At 36.8% G+C, this 24297-nt stretch overlaps 1 protein-coding gene across 1 annotated transcript in view; it reads right to left on the bottom strand.

Annotated features, from left to right (window-relative positions):
• ERC1 (ELKS/RAB6-interacting/CAST family member 1) overlaps positions 1-24297 on the bottom strand; it is a 541536-nt gene that overhangs the window by 479700 nt on the left and 37539 nt on the right. The window contains exon 2 of the mRNA XM_004381205.2: positions 19541-20364. Coding sequence (XP_004381262.1) covers positions 19541-20209 — 669 coding nt within the window. The 5' untranslated portion in view covers positions 20210-20364. The remainder of the gene's footprint in view (positions 1-19540; positions 20365-24297) is intronic.

Raw genomic sequence — 24297 nt, 5'->3', positions numbered from 1 at the left:
TTCAGGAGTATTAGGGCTGCACTGGCAGTAATGAGATAGATATCCAAATAAAGCTTATTTGTGACCCGTTCTCTAGAAAACCTTTCCAAATGCTAATGTTTGCCTGGCTGCAGATTACAAGGTACATTTCATGTAATGTCCGTTTTTATGACATTTCAAAAAATGTTATAAACATATTACTTATGAAATATTTTACTTTTAATTCTAATTCAACTAATGTTAGAATTCAACTAACATTAATTCAACTTATTATATCAGGTAGTCTTTTCCATAATTTCATACATATTATCTCTTTAATTCATTTAAATATCACAATAACCATATAAGTATTATTATTCCCACTTGACAACTGATGAAACTCACTTGAAGACTCATTTGTTTATATGTAGGCACTGATTTTATGCTGCCTACCTTGGAAAGAATTTCAACAGTCATTTATTTCTCATTTCCAGAAGGATCTAACTCGATTGTATGAATCAGTCTTTAATTTGGGCACAATAATCAAGATGAAAAGACTCTTAGAGACTTCCATTAGGATAAATGACAAAAGCAAAATCGGGCTAATTTTAGAGGCAAGAATTTCTAGGGGCCACTTTATCCAACTCTCCAGGTTTTACGGATGAGGAAACTCTGAGGTCCAGAAAGATAAAACAACATGACCATGCTTACATACCTAGTTACTGACTGGCAGAACCAGAATCAAAATGAGAATGCTGGTATCCTGATTTAAAATTCAGTGTTTTATCCACTACACCAGGATTCTCAAGCTCATCAGACCCAACACTTCCTCTCCCCCCCCCTTTTATTTTCTTTTTCTTTTTTTAATTTTATTTTATTGCTGTCCTTTAAGTGAAAGTTTACAATTCAAGTTAGTCTCTCATACAAAAATTTATACATACATTGTTATGTGACCCTAATTGCTCTCCCTATACTCTGACAGCACATTCCTCCTTTCCACCAGATTTCCCGTGTCCATTCAACCAGCTCCTGACCCTCTCTGTCTTCTCATCTCACCTCCAGACAGGAGCCGCCCACTTAGTCTCATGCATCTACTTGAGCTAAGAAGCATACTTTTCACAAGTATCATTTTATGTCCCATAGTCCAGTTTAATCTTTGACTGAAGAGTTGGCCTTGGGAATGGTTTTAGTACTGAGTTGACAGAGAGTATGGGGGCCATGCTCTCTGGGGTTCCTCCAGTCTCAGACCATTTAAGTCTGGTCTTTTCACTAGAATTTGAGTTCTGCACCACACTTTTCTCCTGTTCCAGTAGGGACTCTCTGTTGTGTTCCCCGTCAGAGTGGTCATTTGTGGTAGCCAGGCACCACCTACTTCTGGTCTCAGGCTGTTGCAGTCTCCGGTTTATGTGGCCCTTTCTGTGCCTTGGGCTAATGCTTTCCGTGTGACTTTGGTGTTCTTCATTCTCCTTTACTCCAGGTGGGCTGGGACCAACTGATGCATCTTAGATGGCCACTCGTTAGCTTTTAAGACCCCAGATGCCATTCACCAAAGTAGGATGCAGAACATTTTCTTAATAAACTTTGTTATGCCAGTAGACCTAGATGTCCCCTGAAAGCATGGTCCCCAGACCTCTGCCCCTCGAAGTGTTTGGTTGTATTCAGGAAACTTCTTAGCTTTGGTTTAGTCCAGTTGTGCTGACTTTCCCTGCAGCGTGTGCTGTCCTTACCATAACCTAAGATAATTCTTGTCTACTACCTAGTTAGTGAATATCCCTCTCCCTCCCTCCCCACCCTCATAACCATCAAAGAATGTGTTCTTCTGTGTTTAAACCTTTTCTTGAGTTCTTATAATAGTGATCGTATATAAAATTTGTCCTTTTGTGACTCACTAAATTCACTCAGCATAATGCCTTCCATATTTCCTCCATGTTATAACATGCCCTTTATTACCCTGAAATGAAATTCACACATAATAAATCCACACTCCCACGCAATTAAAAAATAATAACAACATAATGTTCTATAAAGGAAAAATGAAAGGAAATAATTTTATAATAAAATAATAATACTGTCAGTATGTAAATGCTGTGGCCCGGTTATACCAAACACATACGCACTTGCAAATGCAGGCTGAATAAGTGGTTACATTTAGCAACTCAATGTAATGCTGCTGTTGAAGTGATTTTCCATATTGGCAAAAACTCTAGGTAAAGTTCCACCAAAACAAAGTATAATCTTTCATCAAATTACACAGCAGTCCTAGTGCTAGAAAATTCAGTGTACATTAAAACAATTTAAAAAATGCTTAAGTTACTTATGTACATTTATGAGGTTAATACCTAGGCTCAGATCGTTATAAGCAGGTTTTCAACCTACATAAATGCCTCACAAAACATCTGAAAATCATATGGGGTGAGGGAGAATTTTTCACTGTGCAGGGCTATCCTAAGCACTACAGGGTATCTAGCAACCCTTGACGCTCTCCACCCCAAATACCAAAAACACCCTCTGCTCCTAGTTACTCTAGCAACCAGTGTCTCCACAACTTCCCAGCAACTGACAACCAACATACTACACCTTGAAAATAAGTACCTATCATCAGAAATACCAAGAGAAAGCCAACAATTTATCTGCTACAATTTAAGTAGATTTTCTTTTACTTGCTTCATCTCTTGAAAAAGCCTGTACCATGAAGATGCGTGTACATCTTAATACAGAGAAATAAGAAGTACACTCCACGAAAGGACAGAACAGGAAAGGCTGGAAACACTCATGAAAGCAGCACTCTACGGATGCTTCTCTCCTAAGAATTTGGCACCTATTCTAAGTTCTCACATCCATGAAGTGGAGCCACGTGGCAAAAATAAGTTACTAATTATTCAGGTTAACATATCTATGAGAGATAATCAAAACTAAGAACATTTCTTAACACGGTCTCCCAATTTCTCAATAAATTTTAAATCTTATACAACAACAGTTTCCATTGTTCCCAAAAGTATTTTTTTGAAATAGAATGAAATGTCGTAGGTTTATAATGTAAATACAATGAAATTGTGTAAAAAAAAAAAAAAAAATTTCCTTTTTTGTTTAAATACTATGCTTAAACAAATATTTATGAACAACTAAGTATGGCAGTTTTGCTTTCATACAGGAAAGGCTAACAACAGGAATGATGTTGTTGCTGTTGCTGGCTGCTGTTGAGTTGACTCCAGCTCATGGCGACCTCATGAGTGCACAGTAGAACTGCTCCACAGAGTTTTCAAGGCTGTGACCTTTTGGAAGCAGATCGCCAGGCCTGTCTCTAGAGGCACCTCTGGGTGGGATCAAACTGCCAGTCTTTCAGTTAGTAGACAAGTGCTTAATAGTCTGTACCACACAGAGAACCTTCAGAAATGATACTAGTGTACAAAGAAAAATAAACTCCTGTCCAAAATTCTTTACCCAAAACAGATAAACAAAGTATGATATATCATTATTTTTCTATTTTCTGACAATGAAAATACCTGAATTACAGACACATACTTCTCTGTAGACTTCATAGAACATGGGAGAAAACCCCAACAAAAACAACAAAGAAACTTAACCTGAAGAATACCTTCTTCAGTCATACTTTTAGATATTGTGAAGACGGAGGACAAAGTTTCCCCATCACAAAATCCTATAGCATGAAGGAAAACTTGGAGGTTAACTTGTTGAAATCCCCTGCTTCAGGGTAAAAATGTATTACGTAATAAAATGGTGACAACCCAAAAGATACTGTTACTGAAGTTTCATCATGTCCTAGGCTTAAAAAACCAGTCGTTGTTGAGTTGATTCCGACTCATGGCGACCCCTGTGTGTCAGAGTAGAACTGTGCTCTGCAGAGTTTTCAATGAATTATTTTTTGGAAGCAAATCACCAGGCCTTTCCTCTGAGGCACCTCTGAGTGGATCAAACATCCAACCTTTCAGTTAACAGCAAGTATATTAACTGTCTGAACCACCCAGAGACTCTATATCCTACGCTAGGAGTATCAGTAAATAAAAATACATGATTTTTTTTTTAACCACATAGAGAAAACTTAAAAAAAAAAAGATGAAACATATAAAATAACAGGCCTAAACAGACAACGCAACTTTAGCCAAAGAAGGCATATATCATGGGCTCAACACTCAAATATAGCCCCTTTTAAGCTTAATGGGATGGGGAAAGAAAATAATACATTCCTCACATACAAACCCTTCCGCCACCCCCCTAAATAAAACCAAACCATTGCTGCTGAGTTGATTCCAAGCACAAACTGGGTAATAAAAAGTTATATAAAATTTTCCATGAAATGGCTTAATCTGCAATGCCCGCCAACATTCAGAGTCTTTAAAACTGAGGTGTCTCCAAAGGCCCAAAGGCCATTAAATGGGGAAAAGACAGGCTCTTTTTAACAAATGGTGCTGGCATAACTGGATATCCATCTGCAAAGAAATGAAACAAGACCCATACCTCACACCACGCACAAAAACTAACTCAAAATGGATCAAAGAACTAAATATAAAATCTAAAACAATAAAGATCATGGAAGAAAAAATAGGGACAATGCTAGGAGCCCTAATACATGGCATAAATATGAAACATAACTGACGATGCACAAACACAAGAAGAGAAAGTAGATACCTGAGAGCTCCTAAAAATCAAACACTTACACTAATCAAAAGACTTCACCAAAAGAGTAAAAAGACAACCTGCTGACTGGGAGAACAATTTTGACATATCCAGTCAGGGTCTGATCTCTAAAATCTACAAGATACTACAAAACCTCAACCACAAAAAGACAAATAACCCAATTAAAAAATGGGCAAAGGATATGAACACACACTTCACCAAAGAAGACATTCAGGCAGCTACCAGACACATGAGGAAATGCTCATGATCATTAGCCATTAGGGAAATGCAAATCAAAACTACAATGAGATATCATCTCACCCCAACAAGGCTAGCATTAATCCAAAAAACAGAAAATAATAAATGTTGGAGAGGTTGTGGAGAGACTGGAACACTTATACTCTGTTGGTGGGAATGTAAAATGGTACAACCACTTTGAAGATGGATTTAGCGCTTCCTTAAAAAGCTAGAAATAGAAGTACCGTATTATCCAGCAATCCCATTCCTTGGAATATATCCTAGAGAAATAAGAGCTGTCACACTAATAGGTATGTGCACACCCATGTTCACTGCAGCACTGCTGACAATAGCAAAAAGATGGAAACAACCTAGACGCCCACCAATGGATGAATGGATCCACAAATTATGGTATATTCACACAATGGAATACTATGCAACGAAAAACAACAACAATGAATCCACGAAACATTCTTACAACACGGATGAATCTGGAAGACATTATGCTGAGTGAAATTTGTCAGTCTCAAAAGGACAAATATTGTATGAGACCACTATTATAAGAACTCAAGAAAAGGTTTAAACACAGAAGAAAACATTCTTTGATGGCTACCAGGGTGGGGAGGGAGGGAATTCACTAACTAGACAGTAGATAACAATTATCTTAGGTGAAGGAAAGGATGACACACAGTACAGGGGAACTGAGCACAACTGGACTAAACCAAAAGCTAAGAAGTTTTCTGAACACAGCCAAACACTTCGAGGGACACAGTAGCTGGTGCCCGGGGGAGGGGGCGATGTCTGAGGATCATGGTTTCAGGGGACATCTAGGTCAACTGGCATAACAAAGTTTATTAAGAAAATGTTTTGCATCCCACTTTGGAGAGTGGCACTTGGGGTCTTAAAAGCTAGCGAGCGGCCATCTAAGATGCATTAATTGGTCCCAACCCACCTGGAGCAAAGGAGAATGAAGAACACCAAAGACACAGGGAAAATATTAGCTCAAGAGACAAAATGGGCCACTTAAACCAGAGACTCCATCAGCCTGAGACCAGAAGAACTAGATGGTGCCCAGCTACCACCAATGACCGCCCTGAGAGGGAACACAACAGAAAGTCCCTGATGGAGCAGGAGAAAAGTGTGGTGCAGAACTCAAATTCTAGTAAAAAGACCAGACTTGATGGTCTGACTGAGACCAGAAGAACCCCGGAAGACATGGCCCCAAGACTCTCTGTTAACCCAGAACTAAAACCATTCCCAAAGCCAATTCTTCAGACAAAGATTAGACTATAAAACATAAAATGACGCTCACAAATAGTGTGCTTCTTAGTTCGAGTAGATACACGAGACTAAATGGGCAGCTCCTGCCCAGAGGCAAGATGAGAAGGCAGAAAGGGACAAGAGCTGGATGAATGGGAAATTCGGGGCAGAAAGGGGGAGTGTGCTATTACATTACAGGGATAGCAACCAGGGTCACATAACAATATGTGTATAAATTTTTGTATGAGAAGCTAACTTGAGCTGTAAATTTTCACTTAAAGCACAAAAAAAAATTGAGGTCTCTCACTTTCTTTTGGAATTCTAAGATGCTTTCTGATAGATAAGCAATGGTAATACAGATTCCCTTGGTCAAGAAATTATGTTTAAGCACTGGCACTATTCACAAGATAATTTTTAAAGTACGCAGTCATTATTAAAGAATTTAGGTCATCCTAGTTTTAGAGCTATGAATATGGTTGTATTAAATGACTCCCAGAGAATGGGAGACTAAAATTAAGTATCAGTGTGGAACAATTACAACTAACAATTAATCAATATTTTTTTTATCTTGTTCCTTTTTAATTCTTTCACAGTAAAAACTGGATAATTGATGAGGCAGAGAGGAATCCTGACCACCAAAACACTCAAGAGAGTACTGGTTAGCCATCTCCAGTAGCTAAGGCCTCCTTAAGAGAGCCTACCCAAAGGACCTCTTTAAGAGACCAGAAATATATGTCATCAACAACAACAACAAAAAAAAACCCACTGAATATTCTGTCCTTTATCATTTTGCTGCTGTTTCTTTCACTGATGTTTCTAGAAGTCTATTATCTTCAAATCCATTTTATCCTATAAAATAATTCATAGTACAAAAAGTAAAATCCAAGAGAGAGTGTATGTATTCTTTACACACAGTAAAGGGGCCCTGGTGGCGCAATGGTCAAGTGCTCAGCTGCTAACGGAGAGGTCAGTGGTTCAAACCCAACAGCCACTCTGCAGGAGAAAGATGTGGCAGTCTGCTTCCCTAAAGATTACAGCCTTAGAACCATGGTCTCGGGTGACATCTAGCTTAATTGGCATAACACAGCCTATATAGAAAATATTCTACATTTAACTGTGGTGAGTAGCAACTGGGGTCTTAAAAGCCTGCCAGTGGCCATCTAAGATACATCTACTGGTCCCATCCCAGATGGAGCAAAGGAAAATGAAGAAGACGAAAGACACTGGGGGAAGAATAGTCCAAAGAACTAATGGACCACAACTACCACAACCTCCACCAGAGACTGAGCCCAGAACAACTAGATGGTGCCCAGTTACCACCTCTGACTGCTCTGGCAGGGATCGCAACAGAGGGTCCCCAGACAGAGTGGGAGAAAAATGTAGAACAAAATTTAAATTCACACACACACACAAAAAAAAACAGGCTTGCTGGTCTGACAGAGGCTGGAGAAAGCCCTCAGACACGCTTTTAAGTCATACTGAAGTCACTCCTGAGGTTCACCCTTCAGCCATAGATTAGACAGGTCTATAGGGCCAACAGAGCCCTGGTGGCGCAGTGGTTAATAGCTACGGCTGCTAACCAAAAGGTCAGCAGTTCAAATCCACCAGCCACTCCTTGGAAACCCTTTGGGGCAGTTCTACTCTGTCCTACAGGGTTGCTATGAGTCGGAATCAACTCGACGGCAATGGGTTTGGTTGTTTTTTTCTTTATAGGGCCAACAATAACACACAAGTAATGTGCTCCATAGTTCAATCATGTATACGAGACTAATGGGCACACCAGCCCAAAAGCAAAGACGAGAAGGCAGGAAGGGTCAGGAAAACTGGATGAATGGAAATAGGGAACCTGGGGGCAAGGGGAGAGTGTTGACACATGGCGAGGTTAGCAACCTATGTCACAAAACAATTCGTGTATTAACTGTTTAATGAGAAATTAATTTGCTACATAAACTTTCATCTAAATCACAATTTAAGAAAAAAAAGAATACAGCCTTGGAAACTCTATGGTGCAGTTCTACTCTGTCCTACAAGGTCGCTATGAGTCAGAATTGACTCGATGGCAATGGGGCAATGCAATTACAGTAAAGTCTGTGAAAGCGGGAAACCATGTAAGGGGGAAACCTGTCAGAGAAGGAAGACTCAAATATTTTCCCCTAAAATAAGCAACAGAAAAGTGGCAAGACTGCAACCAGAAAACTTGCAAGACCCAGAAAATCAAGGCAGTCCCATCCAGTTCCAGCTCTCATAGCTTTCACTGCATATCCTCTAAACCTCTCAGTTACTTTAATGTTAAATAACATCAATTCAGGAGTCCAAAAACTCAAGATATCAAGTTGCCCCCTTGTAAAGTTTTCACATTGCTTTTAGCTTTAGTTCTGGTGAGGACAGTTGACCAGAAAAATATAATGGCACAAAGTAGGTGCTCAATATTTGTTAAATCAACAATATTAAACACTAAAACTTGTATTTAATAAGAGATGAACACTTATATGGCTTGTCAAATAAAGGGTGGTATCTCTAACAAAAGTTATTATCTGAGAATGTACTGCCAAACACAACAGATATCAAAGCAAGATTTTTTTATTCCATGTGCATGGATAAACTCATTCCAAAACTTTGAGAGAATGCTTTTTCAGCTTTTTAGAATAACAAAGCTTTCTACTACTATTTAATATCATCTGGGCTGAATTTTAGCCAATTAGGTTTCATCCAGTCTTTTCCCCATTACTCACTAAAGAAATAGTGTAATTTTCTAAGCCATGGCAAAGAAATAAGAGCCTTGTTGATGTCATACTGAGGATTTATTACAACACTGAATAGATGACAGAGGAGACACATTAGCTAAAGAGTAAACCAGTCAAAACCCCAGCAGTCTCTTATTAGTCAGAAGAACCCTGTAAAATCCTTTATACTTGTAGTTCTCTCTGCCTGAAACATTCTTTTCCCCAGATAGTCACATCATTCAGGTCTCTCTTTGCTCAAGCAATGGTCACACCATCTTCAGAGACACATAAAGGTCTGCTGTTGCATAATGAAATACAATGGCCATCTAGAGAAAAAGCATTTGTATAACTGTTTGAGCTGCTACTTTTTTCACTAAACACCATTTTAACTTAAACTGAACAAATAAGCTATGATTATTTAGACTTGGGTATAGAGCTGGTATTTTCTCAAAAATTAATTAAATGATCCTGTCACTTCAAGGACAATAACTGACAATATTTTTTGCCAATGATAAAATTTGAGCTTTCAAGTAAAAATTAAAATTTTGGAAAATTTGCATCTGCTACCTGGTAAGCTTGACAGCTTACCAATACTTAAGACTTTTCTGATGAGATAGGCTGGTGATAATGAACGTGATTTTTTTTTTAAATTTGTCTAAGAAATGTGTCAATATTTGGAAGCTCTGAATAACTCAATTAACCAATATTTTCCAAATGACTGCTACCCAATGTTACAAAATTGTGCAAGGGTAAACAATCCAAAGTGCAAAACAGACCAATGGATTTTAATGTAACAAAGTATGAAAAGTTCACTGATAGTGTTTCAGATCCCACATTGCAACTAACTTTCAGAAATTACCACTTGTTGATGAAAATGATCTAAAACTAGATTATGGTTATTGTTGCACACTTCAGTAAATTTACTTAAAAAATCTATGAAGTGTATACTTAAAATGGGTAGATTTAATGGTATGTAAATCATACCTCAATAAAGTTGTTTAAAAAAAAAAAACTACCACTTGCAGAATTTTGGTGTGGTTTCAAAGAATATCCATACTTATCTGAAAAGGTTTTTAAAATACTCCTCCCTCTTCCAGCTACACATTTGTGTGAGGCCTGATTTTCTTCATACACTTCAACCAAAACAACAAACTGCAACAGACTGAATACAGAAGCAGATATGACAATCAGCTATCTTCTATTAAGCCAGACATTAAAGAGGCTTGCAAAACTATTTTTCATTAAAAATGTTATTTATGTTAACACTTAATGAATTTATCATTTTAAAATAAATATTTTTTAATTTCTATTTTAATATCTAATATGATAAATATTGACAAATATAGCTTGCATAAACAAAAGCTGCTTAAGGTCCTTAATAATTGGTCCTGATGCCATGAAGTTTAAGAACTGCTGCTACAGAAGATGATTCAGGTCCCTGAGGTTATCCAAAACCAGAACAGTTACCCAAGGTAGACCCTAAAATAAAACAGTCCCTGAATAGCACATATGCTGCTAGAATCAGTGGTGATAGATTTTTGGTGTAACACATACTCTAAAAACCCTTAGGAACCAGCCACTATTAAGTGATGGTACATTCTTGAAGTGATGGTACATTCTTGAGCAGTATGCACATCAAGGCTAAGCTACTTCTCACCTTCTCAGCCCACAGGGTCTCCATACATGAAATTAGGCTGGACAGGTGTCGTTTCAATCCAGAATTCTCCACAAACTGTAAAAATGTAACAGAATTTACCAAGAGCCTATTAAGTAGGAAAGACTGGAAAAACAAAGAGAAAGAGAGAAAGATTTCAATAACCATTATTGCTAACCATATGGTTAAACAAAAAAAAAAAAAAAAAGGGAATAGATACATGAAAAGGACTAACTTTCCAACTCCAGAAAGAAAAATGAATATTTTTGGAATGCGTATGGCAGCACAAAAAATGAGAAAATGCAGTTAATAAAATTTCTAATCTTGGCCATAAGGGAAGAACAGAACATTTTCAGTACGAAGTTAACCATTCTTCACTTAAAGCACATTTTCTCCATGGGAGAAAGATGTGGCAGTCTGCTTCCATAGAGATTACAGCCTTGGAAACCCTGTGGGGAAGTTCTACTCTATCCTATAGTTGCTATGAGTCAGAAGTGACTCTACAGCAACAGGTTATTAGCAGAAGCTGGCTTATCACAGAAATATAAACTATTACTAACCTTTTTTAATGAATAGTGACTTTCAGGAATTGAATCACTCAATTTATCTGCCTTCAAAGAAAAACACCACAACAAAGATAGAGAACCAAAGCACAAAAATAGCTGGGTGAGAAAATACATATAAAATATGTACCATCTAATAGCTTCTCCGTTACTCTCCACCCCTTACCGCCACGAGCAGAGACATGTAGTTTGTGATACTGAATTAACCAGAACAGTAAGTTCCCCAACATTAAGAGGTATACATTCTATAACATCTATGTGTGTACCTAAGGTCACAGTCATTAGCCTCTTATTTCCAAATGCTTATGAAACACTTCTACTCAAATAATTAATACACTATTTCTTACGCTAAAATCTAGTTTCACTTTCTAATCTCTCTCGATTTTCAATCAATGGCAAAACCATTTCCCCAACATCATGGTTTGTCTTAGTCTTTTGCCACTATAGTCTATATCCAAATATTTCTTAGAAAGTATCTCTTGGATGTGCACCTTCTTCACCATTCCTATTACTCAAGCTAATCCAGGCCCTTTACAACAAACTCATTTGCTTTCCTTGTCTGCCTTCCTTCAAACCATTCTGCTGATAGCAATAAAAGCTACACCTAAACATCTTTTATGTCAGTCATTCCCTTGTTCAAGAACTTCCTAGGGCAACTTCCTACCTCTTCTGCAAATTCTTCTTGGAATAAATCAGATTAAGAAAGAAAAAACTTTATACTTTTGTATGAATTGAATTATATCTCAATAAAGCAGTCATAAAGAAAGGAAGCAAAGAGGAAGTGAAGGAGGGAAGGAAGGAGGACAAACAAAGGCAGGAGGATGGGATGAAACTCCCTAAATGGCTCTCCACAAATTACCACTGTACTCCCTACCATTTCAGGCATTCTAAAGAGTTGAAAGACTTAGAGGTCACCCACACTGCTGTCAGAAGGTAATCTGGCCTCCCAGTAACCACTTCAAGACACCGTGAAGCATTACTTGGTAAAACTGACTATTCATCAAATGGATACAGTTTTGTTAGAAAACACATTCCTCCATGGAGTCAACACTGAGAACCTTAATACCTGCATTCGTTTTTCCAGCGCTGGCCCTCCAAATAAAATACCTAGAAAGAAACAAAGAAAAAAAAAAAAACCTCTTTCCACACAACAGTCCATCAAATAGACAGAGTATCATTAAAATGTCACAAGTGTTGCCTTCTTTAGTTCCCTCAACCACTTCCTATAAAGCATGTTTTCTAAGCATCTCTGATATTTTTCTGGGCTAAGAGAACAGTAACAGGATGCCAAGTTCCAGAGGTGGTATGATTTTAAAAAGTAAAATGGAACTATGACCTCCCCATTGATCAAGATTAATGTAACTCTGGAGAGAACCCGAGAGTATGACCCCCGGACACCCTTTTAGCTCAGTAGAGGTTCACCCTTCAGCCAAAGATTAGACAGGTCCATAAAACAAAATGAGACTAAATGGGCACACCAGTCCAGGGACAAGGACGAGAAGGCAGGAGGGGACAGGAAAGCTGGTAATGGGGAATCTAAGGTCAAGAAGGGGAGAGTGCTGACATGTCATGGGGTTGGCCAACCAATGTCACAAAACAATATGTGTATTAATTGTTTTATGAGAAACTAGTTTGCTCTGTAAACCTTCATCTAAAGTACAATTTAAAAAAAAGAAAGAGATTAATGTAACTAAAAATTGAATCTATTTTCTGGTTTGTTTAGTATAAGAGAATAAAATAGTGGGTCTCCCAAGGCATATTAAAACTGCTATCTGCAAATTTACTGTAAATTAGCAAATCCCTAAAAATAATTCTATTTCATTGAGATGGTATCACACACTAGACATTACACTGTGGAATCCAAGAAGAGAAAAAGAGACAGACTGCAATCCTCTGGCAAATTCTGCCATTAGTTCCTCACAAATAAGCCCTGTCAGATATTTACTCAACATTTTTATTTGATCCACTGAATCACTTTTTCATAATACTCCACTACATTCCAGGTAAGCAAACTTACCAACTCTCCAAGAAGCCAATTTCCCATACTCACTTATATACCTTCACATATGCCAAGATCCAATGAATGGGTCATTTAAACTTCTATAAGCCACATGTGCACATATTTTGCTTCTCAAAATTATATAAACTCCTCAAAAGAAACATCTCTCTACCTCCCAGACATAATCAAACTTTACTGGTTTGAAGGCTTAGGATCGTAGTCTCGTGGGACATCTCAGTCAACTGGCACAACATAAAGTTTATGTTCTACATCCTAATTTGGTAAGTAGCATTTGGGGTCTTAAAAGCTTGTGAGCGGCCATGTAAGAAACAACTATTATTCTTTACTCACCTGGAGCAAAAGAGAAAGAAGGAAACCATAGACTCAAAGAAGAAACCAGTCTACAGGACCAACTGCCTACAAGAACCACAGCCTCACCTATCCAGAGACCAAAAGAACCAGATGGTACCCAGCTACCACTACCGACCATTCTAACTGGGGCCACAGTAGATGGTCCAGGATAGAATGGGAGAAAATTGTAGACCAAAACTCAAAATCTTAAAAAAAAAGGTTAGACTTACTGGACTGGAAGAGACCTGGGGAACCCCGGAGAGTATCTGAGATACTCTTTAAACTTTGAACTGAAACTACTCCCAGAGGTCACCTTTCAACTAAATAACAGATAGGCTCACATAATAAACAATATGATCTGTTGAGTACTGTGCTCCTTTTATATTTAAAAAAAAAAAAAAAACAAAAAAAAAACTCCTATTTAAGACCAAACAGTCAACATTTACCCTAAAGCCCTAAAGCAAAGAAGAGAAGGTCCGAGGGGGCGGGGGAGCAAGAATAATGAAAATGGAATAACTAGAATGGTAACAATGAGGATGCTGACGCAATGTAGAAAATATAACCAATGTCAATAACAATATGTGTAGAAATTGTTAAATGAGAACCTAATTTGCTGTGTAAACGTTCACCAAAAACTCAATAAAATATTTTTAAAAAGAAAAGAAACATCTCTCTTTCACATTTCTGTTTAATTCTCTCACAGGACTCTACATAATGCTTTTAATACATTCCATTTCTGCAAGACTGAAAAAGATGAAGTCTATCTGGAGAATTGACTAGAATATCAATTTATCCATAATACTCTCAATGATCATTCATAATTCATGTTTATGTTAAAACAAAATTATCAGAAAGAAAAGTTAGCAGTCCAGGACATAGGACCCAGACTTTAAATAACAGTGAAACAATTAGCAACCTCATGAAAAAGCTTATTTAAATTCAAATAATAATGGCATTTATCATGCGGCCAATCAAGGTACAGGCTAAAATTATACAAATGTTAATAGTCAACAGTCTCTAAACAGTGATGACAAATGACAAAACAAAGATTTACACAGGGTAATTTTATTTTTTTTTTTTTTGCATTTCTGAACTTGAAACTCTCTTGATCTCTAAAGAAATAAAAACCAGATAACAAAATTCAAAATCCTGAATAAAATCAGGCTCCAAAAAGAAAAATACCTACAAAGTCAAAACTTTAACTCACTTGCCACCCTGTATGTTAAACAGAATGTACTCTGATCACACAGAATTCCAATGAAGGGCTTTAAAATAATTATTTTAAAATAAACTTCCCACTAAGTGCAACACACAGAGTTATGAGAAGGCATAATCAAGAAAGAAGTATGACAATATTTATTTCTTGCTGGTTAGAATAAAAATCAAAAATATAAATCATCAAAAGTCTAACCTCTACAAACTCAAGCAAGCTCACAGCTACATTTTTATTCTTCATTAAGTAAACGTACATTAAAAACCTTCCTTACCTTCAATTTAAAAAAAGAAAAAGCCTTCCCTGCTAAAACATATACTGTTCAATGTCTCCAACCACCAGTATTTGAAAGTTCAGCAACAAAAGCAGTGTGAGACATAAAAACAGCTGGGAATTTTCAAAACAATGTTCTAAAAGGACTCAACAAACCATACACATCAGGCAATTCTAAGCAAATGTGTTTTTACATTTGATAGGATTCTAGACCAAGACCTCTGTGGTCCAATCACATTAAACATTTAGAATGAACCTAAATTCCCAGTCTCAAACTGAAATGGTGAAATTGGCTTAATTACTGTAAAGCCTATTAACCCAATCTTTATAAAGCAGAAGATGTCTGACCTCTGAGGGCTGTGGAGGGTGTAATGAATGCAGTTTAATTAGGGCACACTGCTGGCTGACTATAATCTATTAATTAGCATTCTCAGTCTCTGTATCTCATTGCAGTGTTTCACTTTACTTTAAAATTGCACCCTTTGGTATTTGGACCAAAGTTACACAATTTTACGATTGTGTAGTAATTATAGTGGGTGCAGGAAGCAAAAATTCCTGCCAGAATTGGTGTTTAAATAGGGCAAGGGGCGGAATCTAGATAAGGCAGTGTTCACCTTTCTGCAGCACATATGGTTTTTTTGGCATCATCATCCTCTGGACTGTTTCACTTCCACTGGACAAAGTATTGAGTACCTGCTATAGTCTTTTCAAAATATTCCAATATTTTGCTTTTGAACATAGCTACAAAATTAGAAAGGAAATTGTCCCCTCTCCCAACACGGCTTTTAAAGTATAGGCATAAATAGCTGCCTCAATTATTTCAAAATAAAGAAGTATGCCAATTTTTTTTTCTCATTAAAATGGACATTTCTGACATTTCTGAGTCACTTGATAATAATAACCATCTTAGTGATGGACATATTTTCAGCATCGTAAGCAAGGTACACTTGAGGCTAATTCAACTTCTACCAAATCACTTTAAAGTAAAAAAAAAACTACATACTGTCAACCTATTCATGAAAGGTAGAGCCTTTTAAAAAACAAATCTAAAGGGAAGTATTTATTTACATGTGATTTTTTCATAGTATTACTTATAATAAGAAGTCATGAGTCATCTGTTTCTCAGGTAAATGGAATGAAAATCCTAATTTTTATTAACAATACATTTGAGGTTGGATAGTATCCAACTATGATACGCTAAGATGTTTAATTGTCTAAATGCACATAAAAAACCTCATATTTAAGCACTGACATACTCTCAGTGGATACACAACATTTACCAACCTCATTTTTACAAAAATAAAAGACTTAATACCTACTCTAGGAATACATGCACAGATACAGCTTCTAAAACCTATACATCGATACACTACCATAAGCCTAGAGAAAACAAACTCATTTTTTCTCTCCTGATACATATAATTCAATACCAAACTATAAAAACTTTCAGAATGTACTAGTATTTTATATTTAGGAATGACATATTTTTCACGTTGTACTCCACTTTCTGACAACTAAAACGTCAACTAAAGAAAAAACATTTTCCAATTTTGTTGTCATGTATCATTTGAATATTTTATTTTGAGCATCACTGATTCACAAGGTGGGGGGACAACAAAATCACCTAGAGGGCATTTTTTAACTAAACATGTAAGATTCAAAACATCCCATTTCCCTACACATACCCTCTCTACTAAGGGCCAGTGTCACAGTTAATGATCACTATTAATAGAAATATGTCACATTTCCCTCGGAAACCCTATGGGGCAGTTCTACTCTGTCTTATAAGGTCGCTATTTAGTTAAGAGCTTGGCTGCTAACCAAAAGGTCACCAGTTCAAATCCACCAGCTGCAACTTAGAAACCCTATGGTGCAGTTCTACTCTATCCTATAGGGTCGCTATGAGTTGGAATGGACTCGATTGCAATGGGTTTGGTTGTTTTTTATGTCACATTCCTGAGGTGTAATATGGCAGGGAAAAGGCTGAGAAACACTGAGCCAAATGGTCCCACGGTCTTTTTCCCATCTTATACAACTCAGATCAAAAGTGGCACTAACTACAGAACCACCTCAAGTTCTCAGTGGAAAATGGGCAATTGACAAGTTTAAGAATTAGATGTACTAAATTCTAAAGAGTAAGAAGCCCTGGTGGTGCAGTGGTTAAACACTCAGCTGCTAACCAAAATGTCAGCAGTTCAAACCCACCAGCCACTCCACAGGAGAAAGATGTGGCAAACTGCTTCCCTAAAGATTACAGGTTTGGAAATCCTGTGGGGCAGTTCTACTCTGTCCTATAGGGTCACTATGAGTCAGAATTGATTCAACGGTAATAGGTTCAAATTCTAAAGATCCCAAATATGACTTATCATCAGAACCACCAGAGAAACTTGTTTAAAATATAGGTTCCCAGACTATCTCCAGAGTTTTAAAATTCAGTTGGTAAGAAGCAAGGCCTGGAAATTTGTATTTTAAACAAACGTATCTATGATACAGATGTATGTGAGCCACCATTTAGAACCCTGTTCTTAATTTTAAGACCTCTCACTGGGGTCTATTTTAGTTCTTTTCTTCCTTTTTACATTTTTAAAATCTTGAAGATTCAAACTCACAGAACTTCCTAAAACAATTATTTTTTTTAAAGGGCATTTTCCTTAAATGGGTCTCTGTGATGGTTAGACACTTAAGTACATTAATAAAACATTCAGATTTTGTATAGTGATAAATTTAATCACTGATTAAAAAGCAAAATATTTTGAGGTTATAATGTATCTGAGAAAAAATAAAGTATCATAATTTCCAATTACTTTGAAATTTCTGATTCAAATGAATCTAAGGTTTGGTTTTTAATTTCCATTATACTATCAAATTAATTCATAGATTTTTTAACTCTGTGATATTAGTTACACAAACAGTACAGACACAACAGAATTACACATAGGTGTTAAAAACAATGATTTAGACATGTATTATGGGACTTAAATAAACAACAAAAATGTTATTGGCTAAAAAAATGAGGTCACATCATAACACCTATCATATCCCACTCATTTGAAATTTGTATATGTGTATGCATAAAGATATTCATTAGGGAGAGACATCAAAATGCTAACAGTAGAATACTGAAGTTATCAGTAGATGGAAAGATTCGGATAAATTTTACTTTCCTACCTATGTATTTCTATATTATTTTTATGATAAGAAAAAAGAAGGTTTTTAATTGGTGAAAAAATAAGTCTGGGGCCTTAACATACAAAACTTAATGTAACACACACAAAAAAAATCAAGTAACCAAGACAGTAGAGTTGAATAACTAAGCTGAGTATTTGTAATAGAATGGTAAGACAACCAACACAATCTTAAATTAGATTTACTTCATCAGATACAGAGAATATTTCTAATTCCTTCTTTACTTCTAGCACCATTCAAAAACACTGCACAGGGTGAGAATAGTTGCACAACTCGAAGAATGTAATCAATGTCACTGAATGGTACATGTAGAAACTGTTGAACTGGCGTATGTTTTGCTGTGTATATTCCGAACAACAGCAACAAAATAAATAATTATATTAAAAAATTAAAAATTAAAAAAACTGAAGAATTATAAATAAGTTTATTACTTTCTTCATAATTTTTATTAACCTAACCCAAAAATAAAGTATAATGTCAACAGTGAGCCACCTACTTTAAAACTCTCCTTTAAGAGTACAAGACAGTTTTTTTTAAGGAGGCAAATAATTCAAGCTTGTAAATTTAAGAAATATTCTAAAAGTCTTTTAAACAGAAATTATGTTTAAGATTTTAACTGCTGAAGCTTGGTCTGATTTGTTCACATCTTTGAAGTCATAAAATACGTCACTGAATATGACATAGCTATCACCAAACATCAACTCTAACCTAGAAGAGTTCAGAAAAATAATGAACAAATGTTTTATTTATATGACAAGACAGCACCTAGTTCTTAAACTGTAATAATTATAATGTCTTGTCAATTCAATTATTTTCTAGACACAACCAATCATACCAAGTTGCCTTTCCTCTACCCTAAATTTGAAGAATTAAAGAACCAAAAGAAAATAGCTACATAAGTATCCTTCATGATAGCATACCTTCATGATATCATACCTCCATGAATGTCACTAGAAATAACTGTTACTCATTGTTGGTACTTAATAATATTTATATCATCAATATTAACTTTTTAAAAGTAATTTCCTTTCTGTATAGAAAACATACTGATTTGCCTTTCGATAGTTTTTTTTTTTTTAATTGACTCTTTTGACATTATGGCAAATCTTAATGCTACATCTTATGCTTAAGTAATTTTGGTAATGGATGTTAGTGTGTGTGGCAAAATTGTCTTCTCTCAAGAACTGAAAAAAACAAAACAGGCTGAAAGAGAAGACAGGAAGAAAAAGAGAAGCCAAGGAAAAGAAAGAAATGAGCTGGAATGGGGAGGAAGCTGACAAGGCAAATAGAAAAAAAAATAGGGCAGAAGGAGTAAGATCAAATCTGGAAAAGGCTAAGAAAGGGAGGACAGAAACTACAGTAAATAGGAAAAAGGAAGATCAATGAACTAAAAGGGAAAAAGCTAAGAAAAAAAAGAAAAACAATGACTCATTTCATTTATATACATGAATTCAGCCAATAAAGGTAAACATACATTATGTAACTAACCTGGTTTTCCTCCTGCACAACTCTATACTGTTCCTTCCAAATGGTGATTTTGGAAGCTTCATCTTTTCTCAGGGCTCGTTCTTTCTTCAGCTCTGGACTCCAGAAGGTCTTGATACTATTCATTGAAGAGCTCAATTTGCTCTCCTTTACTTCCACATCCTTCCGCAAGAGATCATTTTCCTTTAATACTTCCTTCAGCTGTGTCTGCAGATCCATGATTGTGTTATCTCTTGCCTGACGAAGAGAGTGAGGTACAGTGGATGCCATACTCACAGGAGGAAGGTGATGCTCTCCAAATGCTATGGTATCACTAGCAACCCCACTGCTAGCTATATTGGGGCTACTGCCCATAGCTGTCATCCTAACACCGTAAGGCAGACGTCCCCCAGAACGGCCAAGTGTCATGGTGCTTTTAGGTGTTTCTGAACCCACATTTTCATGATCACTTAGGTACATAGGGCCAGATGTGGCATAAGCAGCATTTAAGGATTGGATATTCTCCATTGAAAGGGTTTTTCCACTTCCACCTCCAACACTGCTTCCAGAACTCCCTCCTGTACTATTGGTTCGACGATGACCCAAGCGAGGGGAACGTGGAAGCCTAGGTGAACGTCCAGGGCTCTGGTTGCTCGGTTCCACCTTCCCAACTGAGCGAGCACTTCCATACATGGTTGCAAGGTGAACTTAGGTGCCAGGGAAGGTGTAAAGCAGAAAAACAAAACAGAACTCCTTGAAGTTTCTCTATGGCTGTAAGTCAGCTTAAAGCTAGCCAAAAATAACAGGTCTCCAGCTGTCCAGTCTTGAAGAAATATCTTACACCGTATCTGTAATGAAAAGATCACACATTAAATTTTCCAATAATAAATACTCTTCTCACAAACTTTTCATTACCCTCACTTGAGAATGATCTCCCCCTTCTATTATGTCTTTACTCATGCATTCAAAATCTGATTACAGCACAATTTATGTACAGAAAACACAATTTTAAAAATATTTTACAGTCTCAGAAATGAATACTGAAAACGTAATATGCAACTAGAAAAGAAAAAGAAACAAGAGGTATAAAAATTGGCAAGAAAGAGATAAAACTCAATCATTGTATATATATGATTTTCTAACTGGAAAACCCAAGGTCAACTGACAAGTTATTAGAACTAAAAATAAAACTCAATACATTGACCACAACCAACACGATCAATATATAAATATCAATACTTTACTGTACACTGGTAATAACAATTATAAAATGCAATTTTTTAAAAAAAAATTCACTTCACAATAGCCACAAAACCATTAAAAACTTTGATATAAGTCTAACAAAAATTGCAAGCAAATCTGGAGGTCATTATGCTGAGTGAACTAAGTCAATCACAGAAGGATAAATATTGTATGAGACCACTATTATAAATAGTCAAGAAAAGATTTACACACATAAAGAAACATTTTTTGATGGCTACCAGGGATGGAAGGGGGAGGGAGGGAAAATCACTAACTAGAGAGTAGACACGTGTTAACTTTGGTAAAGGGAAAGACAGTACACAGTATGGGGGCAGTCAGCATAACATGACCAAGGCAAGAGAAGACACTGAGAGCTAGACAAGAATAAAAGGAAACAATGGTAAATATTATAACGTATACAATCCTGCAACAGTAATAGCAAACTATAATTTATGAGTGGATACATAGGTAGATATGTATGTTGAATAGGTGTGGGAAGGAGTATGGGAGTATACCCGCATGCATATATAGGTTTGGCTGTGGGTATTTCTACATGCATATTTGTATTACTGCATGTATATTCATAGAGAGAGAGAGCACACAGGTGGCACAGTCATGGAAACATCCTAGACATAACCAAACGTCTCACAGGTCTGAGTTACTGGGCTTGAAGACTAAGGTCCATTGGCATAACATAGTTCATAAAGACAACATTCTACATCGTACTTTGGTGAATAGCATCTGGGGTCTCTAACGCTTGCAAGCAGCCATCTAAGATACAACTATTGATCTACTTCCACCTGAAGCAAAGAAGAGTGAAGAAAACCAAAGATTCAAGGGAACAGTCCGAAGGATTAATGGACCACAGGAACCACAGCCTCTACTAGCCTGAGACCAGAAGAATTAGATGGTGCCCACTACCACCACCCACCATTCTGGCAGAGATCACAACAGAGGGTCCCAGGCAGAGCGGGAGAAAAATGTAGAACAAAATTCAAATTCACAAAAAAAACCAGACTTGCTGGTCTGACAGAGACTGGAGGAACCCCTGAGACTGTGGCCACCAGATACCCTGCTAACTCAGAACTGAAGCCACTCCCAAAGTCCACCTTTCAGCCAAAGACTAGACATGCCTATAAAATAAACAATAACATACATGAGAAAAGTGCTTCTTAGTTCAATAAAGTATATGAGACCAAATGGGCAACACCTGCCCAAAAGCAAAACACAAGAAGGCAGGAAGGGACAGGAAAACTGGATGAATGGACATGGAGAACCCAGTGTGGAAAGGGGGAGAGTGCTGACACGTTTGTGGGGATTGCAACCAATGTCACAAAACAATTTGTGTATAAATTTTTGAATGAAAAACTAATTTGCGCTGTAAATATTTACCTAAAGCACAATTAAAAAAATATCTTTACATCGTTTTTCACATAACTCAACAAACTGACTCTAAATTCAAATGGAAGAGTAAAGGTAAATGAATAACCAAAATAATTTGAAACCGAACAACAAAGAAAGAAGACTTGCCCTAATAGCAAGATGAACTGTAGGCTTATAATCATCTCTTGCAATAAAAAATCCAAACAGCTCTGAAGTTGGGTTTTTTTTTTTTTTTTTTTTTTTTTAAGTCATTTCGAGGAAAACCTGACTTGAACTAGTATGAGGCTACTTATTGTTTATGTGTGTGATGGTTAAGATTGTGTGTCAACTTGGTTGGGCCAAGATTCTCAGTGTTTTAATGTGATCACTTCCATGATTGAATATACTGTGAGTAGCCAATCAGATGAAAGGGAGTCTCCTTGGGGGTGTGGCCCGCATTTGAATATAAGCAGACATTCCGGCTTTTTGCTCACTCTGGATCCCAGGGCTGCCTCCCGTCGTCTCATCTCTGGTTCTTGGGACTTGAGCTGTCAGCTTATCTGCCAAATGTGGGAATCGTCAATCTTTACAGCCTGTAAGCAGCGCCCTGCTCTCTGACCTGCCAATCTTGGGTTCGCCAGCTTCTGCGGCTGCGTGACTTGGGAGAGGCCTCCACCCTGATCCACAGACTTGGGATGTTACAGCCTCTACAATCATGTGAGCTGTTTCTTTGATAAAAATCTATATATATATATATATTTATACGCTTTACTGATTTTGCTTCTCTAGAGAACCCAGCCAAAGACAATATGTATCCCACTTAATGCAATTATTCACATATTTCATTGAAAATCTTATTGTGTGTGATTACAGGATACTGCATAACACCCACTGGGGGAAAAAGTCTGGGCCCCAAAAACACATCTGACTCCCAGGGTTTCTCATAAGAAATTACAGCCTTGTCACCAATGACTGACCTGACAGGGAACATAATAGAGAGTCCCAGTGGAGCAGGAGAAAGGTGGGGTACAGAACTCAAATTCTAGTAAAAAGACCAGACTTAATAGTCTGATACTGGAGGAACCCCAGAAAGCATGGCCCCCCGACTCTTGACAGACCTAGAACTGAAACAATTTCCGAGGCCAACTCTTCAGACAAAGATTAGACTGGACTGTGGGACATAAAATGATACTCGTGAAGAGTGTGCTTCTTAGGCTTAAGTAGATACATGAGACTAAATGGGCAGCTCCTGTCCAGAGATGAGATGAGAAGGCAGAGATGGTCAGGAGCCGGTTGAATGGACACTGGAAATCAGGGGTGGAAAGGAGGAGTGTGCTGTCACAGAATAGGGAAAGCAATTTGGGTCACATAACAATGAATGTATAAATTTTTGCATGAGAGACTAACTTCAACAGCAAACTTTCACTTAAACTACAACAATAAAAAAAAAATTACAGCCTTGTAAAACTATAGTAATTAAAACTGTATGGCACTAGCCCAGGAACAAAGTTATATATGGGAATTTAGTATATGCTAAACATTCATTTAGCATATACTAAACATTTAGTATATGCTAACATTTCAAACCAGTGCAGAAAGGACCAATCATTCAATAAATTAGGCTGGAAGAACTGGTGGGGAATGGACAAATCAATTATTCAATAAACGAGGTTTGAACAAATGGTGCTCTTGAGAAAAAATAAATTATATCACTACTTAAAACAGTACACAGAAATAAATTCCATGCACATTAAAATCTAAATTAAAAGCTATTAAAAGTAGCAGAAGAAAATTTAGGAGAATATCCTTGTTAACTCAAGTCAGGGAAAGTGTTCTTAAATAAAAAAACAGAAAGTAAAAACCATAAAGCAAAATACTGATACACTTTATTACATCAAAATGACAGACTATTATACCAAAAAACACCATGAGCAAAGTTAAAAGAGAAATCAAAAACTAGGTGAAAAATATTTCTAACATACGTATAAAGATCTGTATGCAGAGTACATAAAGAATTGCTACATGGGAAACAGCACTCGTTAGAGAGGAAGGGAACTATCGTTGTAAGGGGAGGAAGGGAAAAAAAATGTTAACTGAAGCTTTAGCTTCACTTATAAAGGTTGAATTTTTTTTTAATTTTATTTTATTGTACTTCAGCTGAAGGCTTACAGAACAAA

This window comes from Trichechus manatus, unplaced genomic scaffold (assembly GCF_000243295.1).
Source record: "Trichechus manatus latirostris isolate Lorelei unplaced genomic scaffold, TriManLat1.0 scaffold00081, whole genome shotgun sequence".
Lineage (NCBI taxonomy): Eukaryota > Metazoa > Chordata > Mammalia > Sirenia > Trichechidae > Trichechus > Trichechus manatus.
This window is presented reverse-complemented; position numbering and strand designations above follow the sequence as displayed.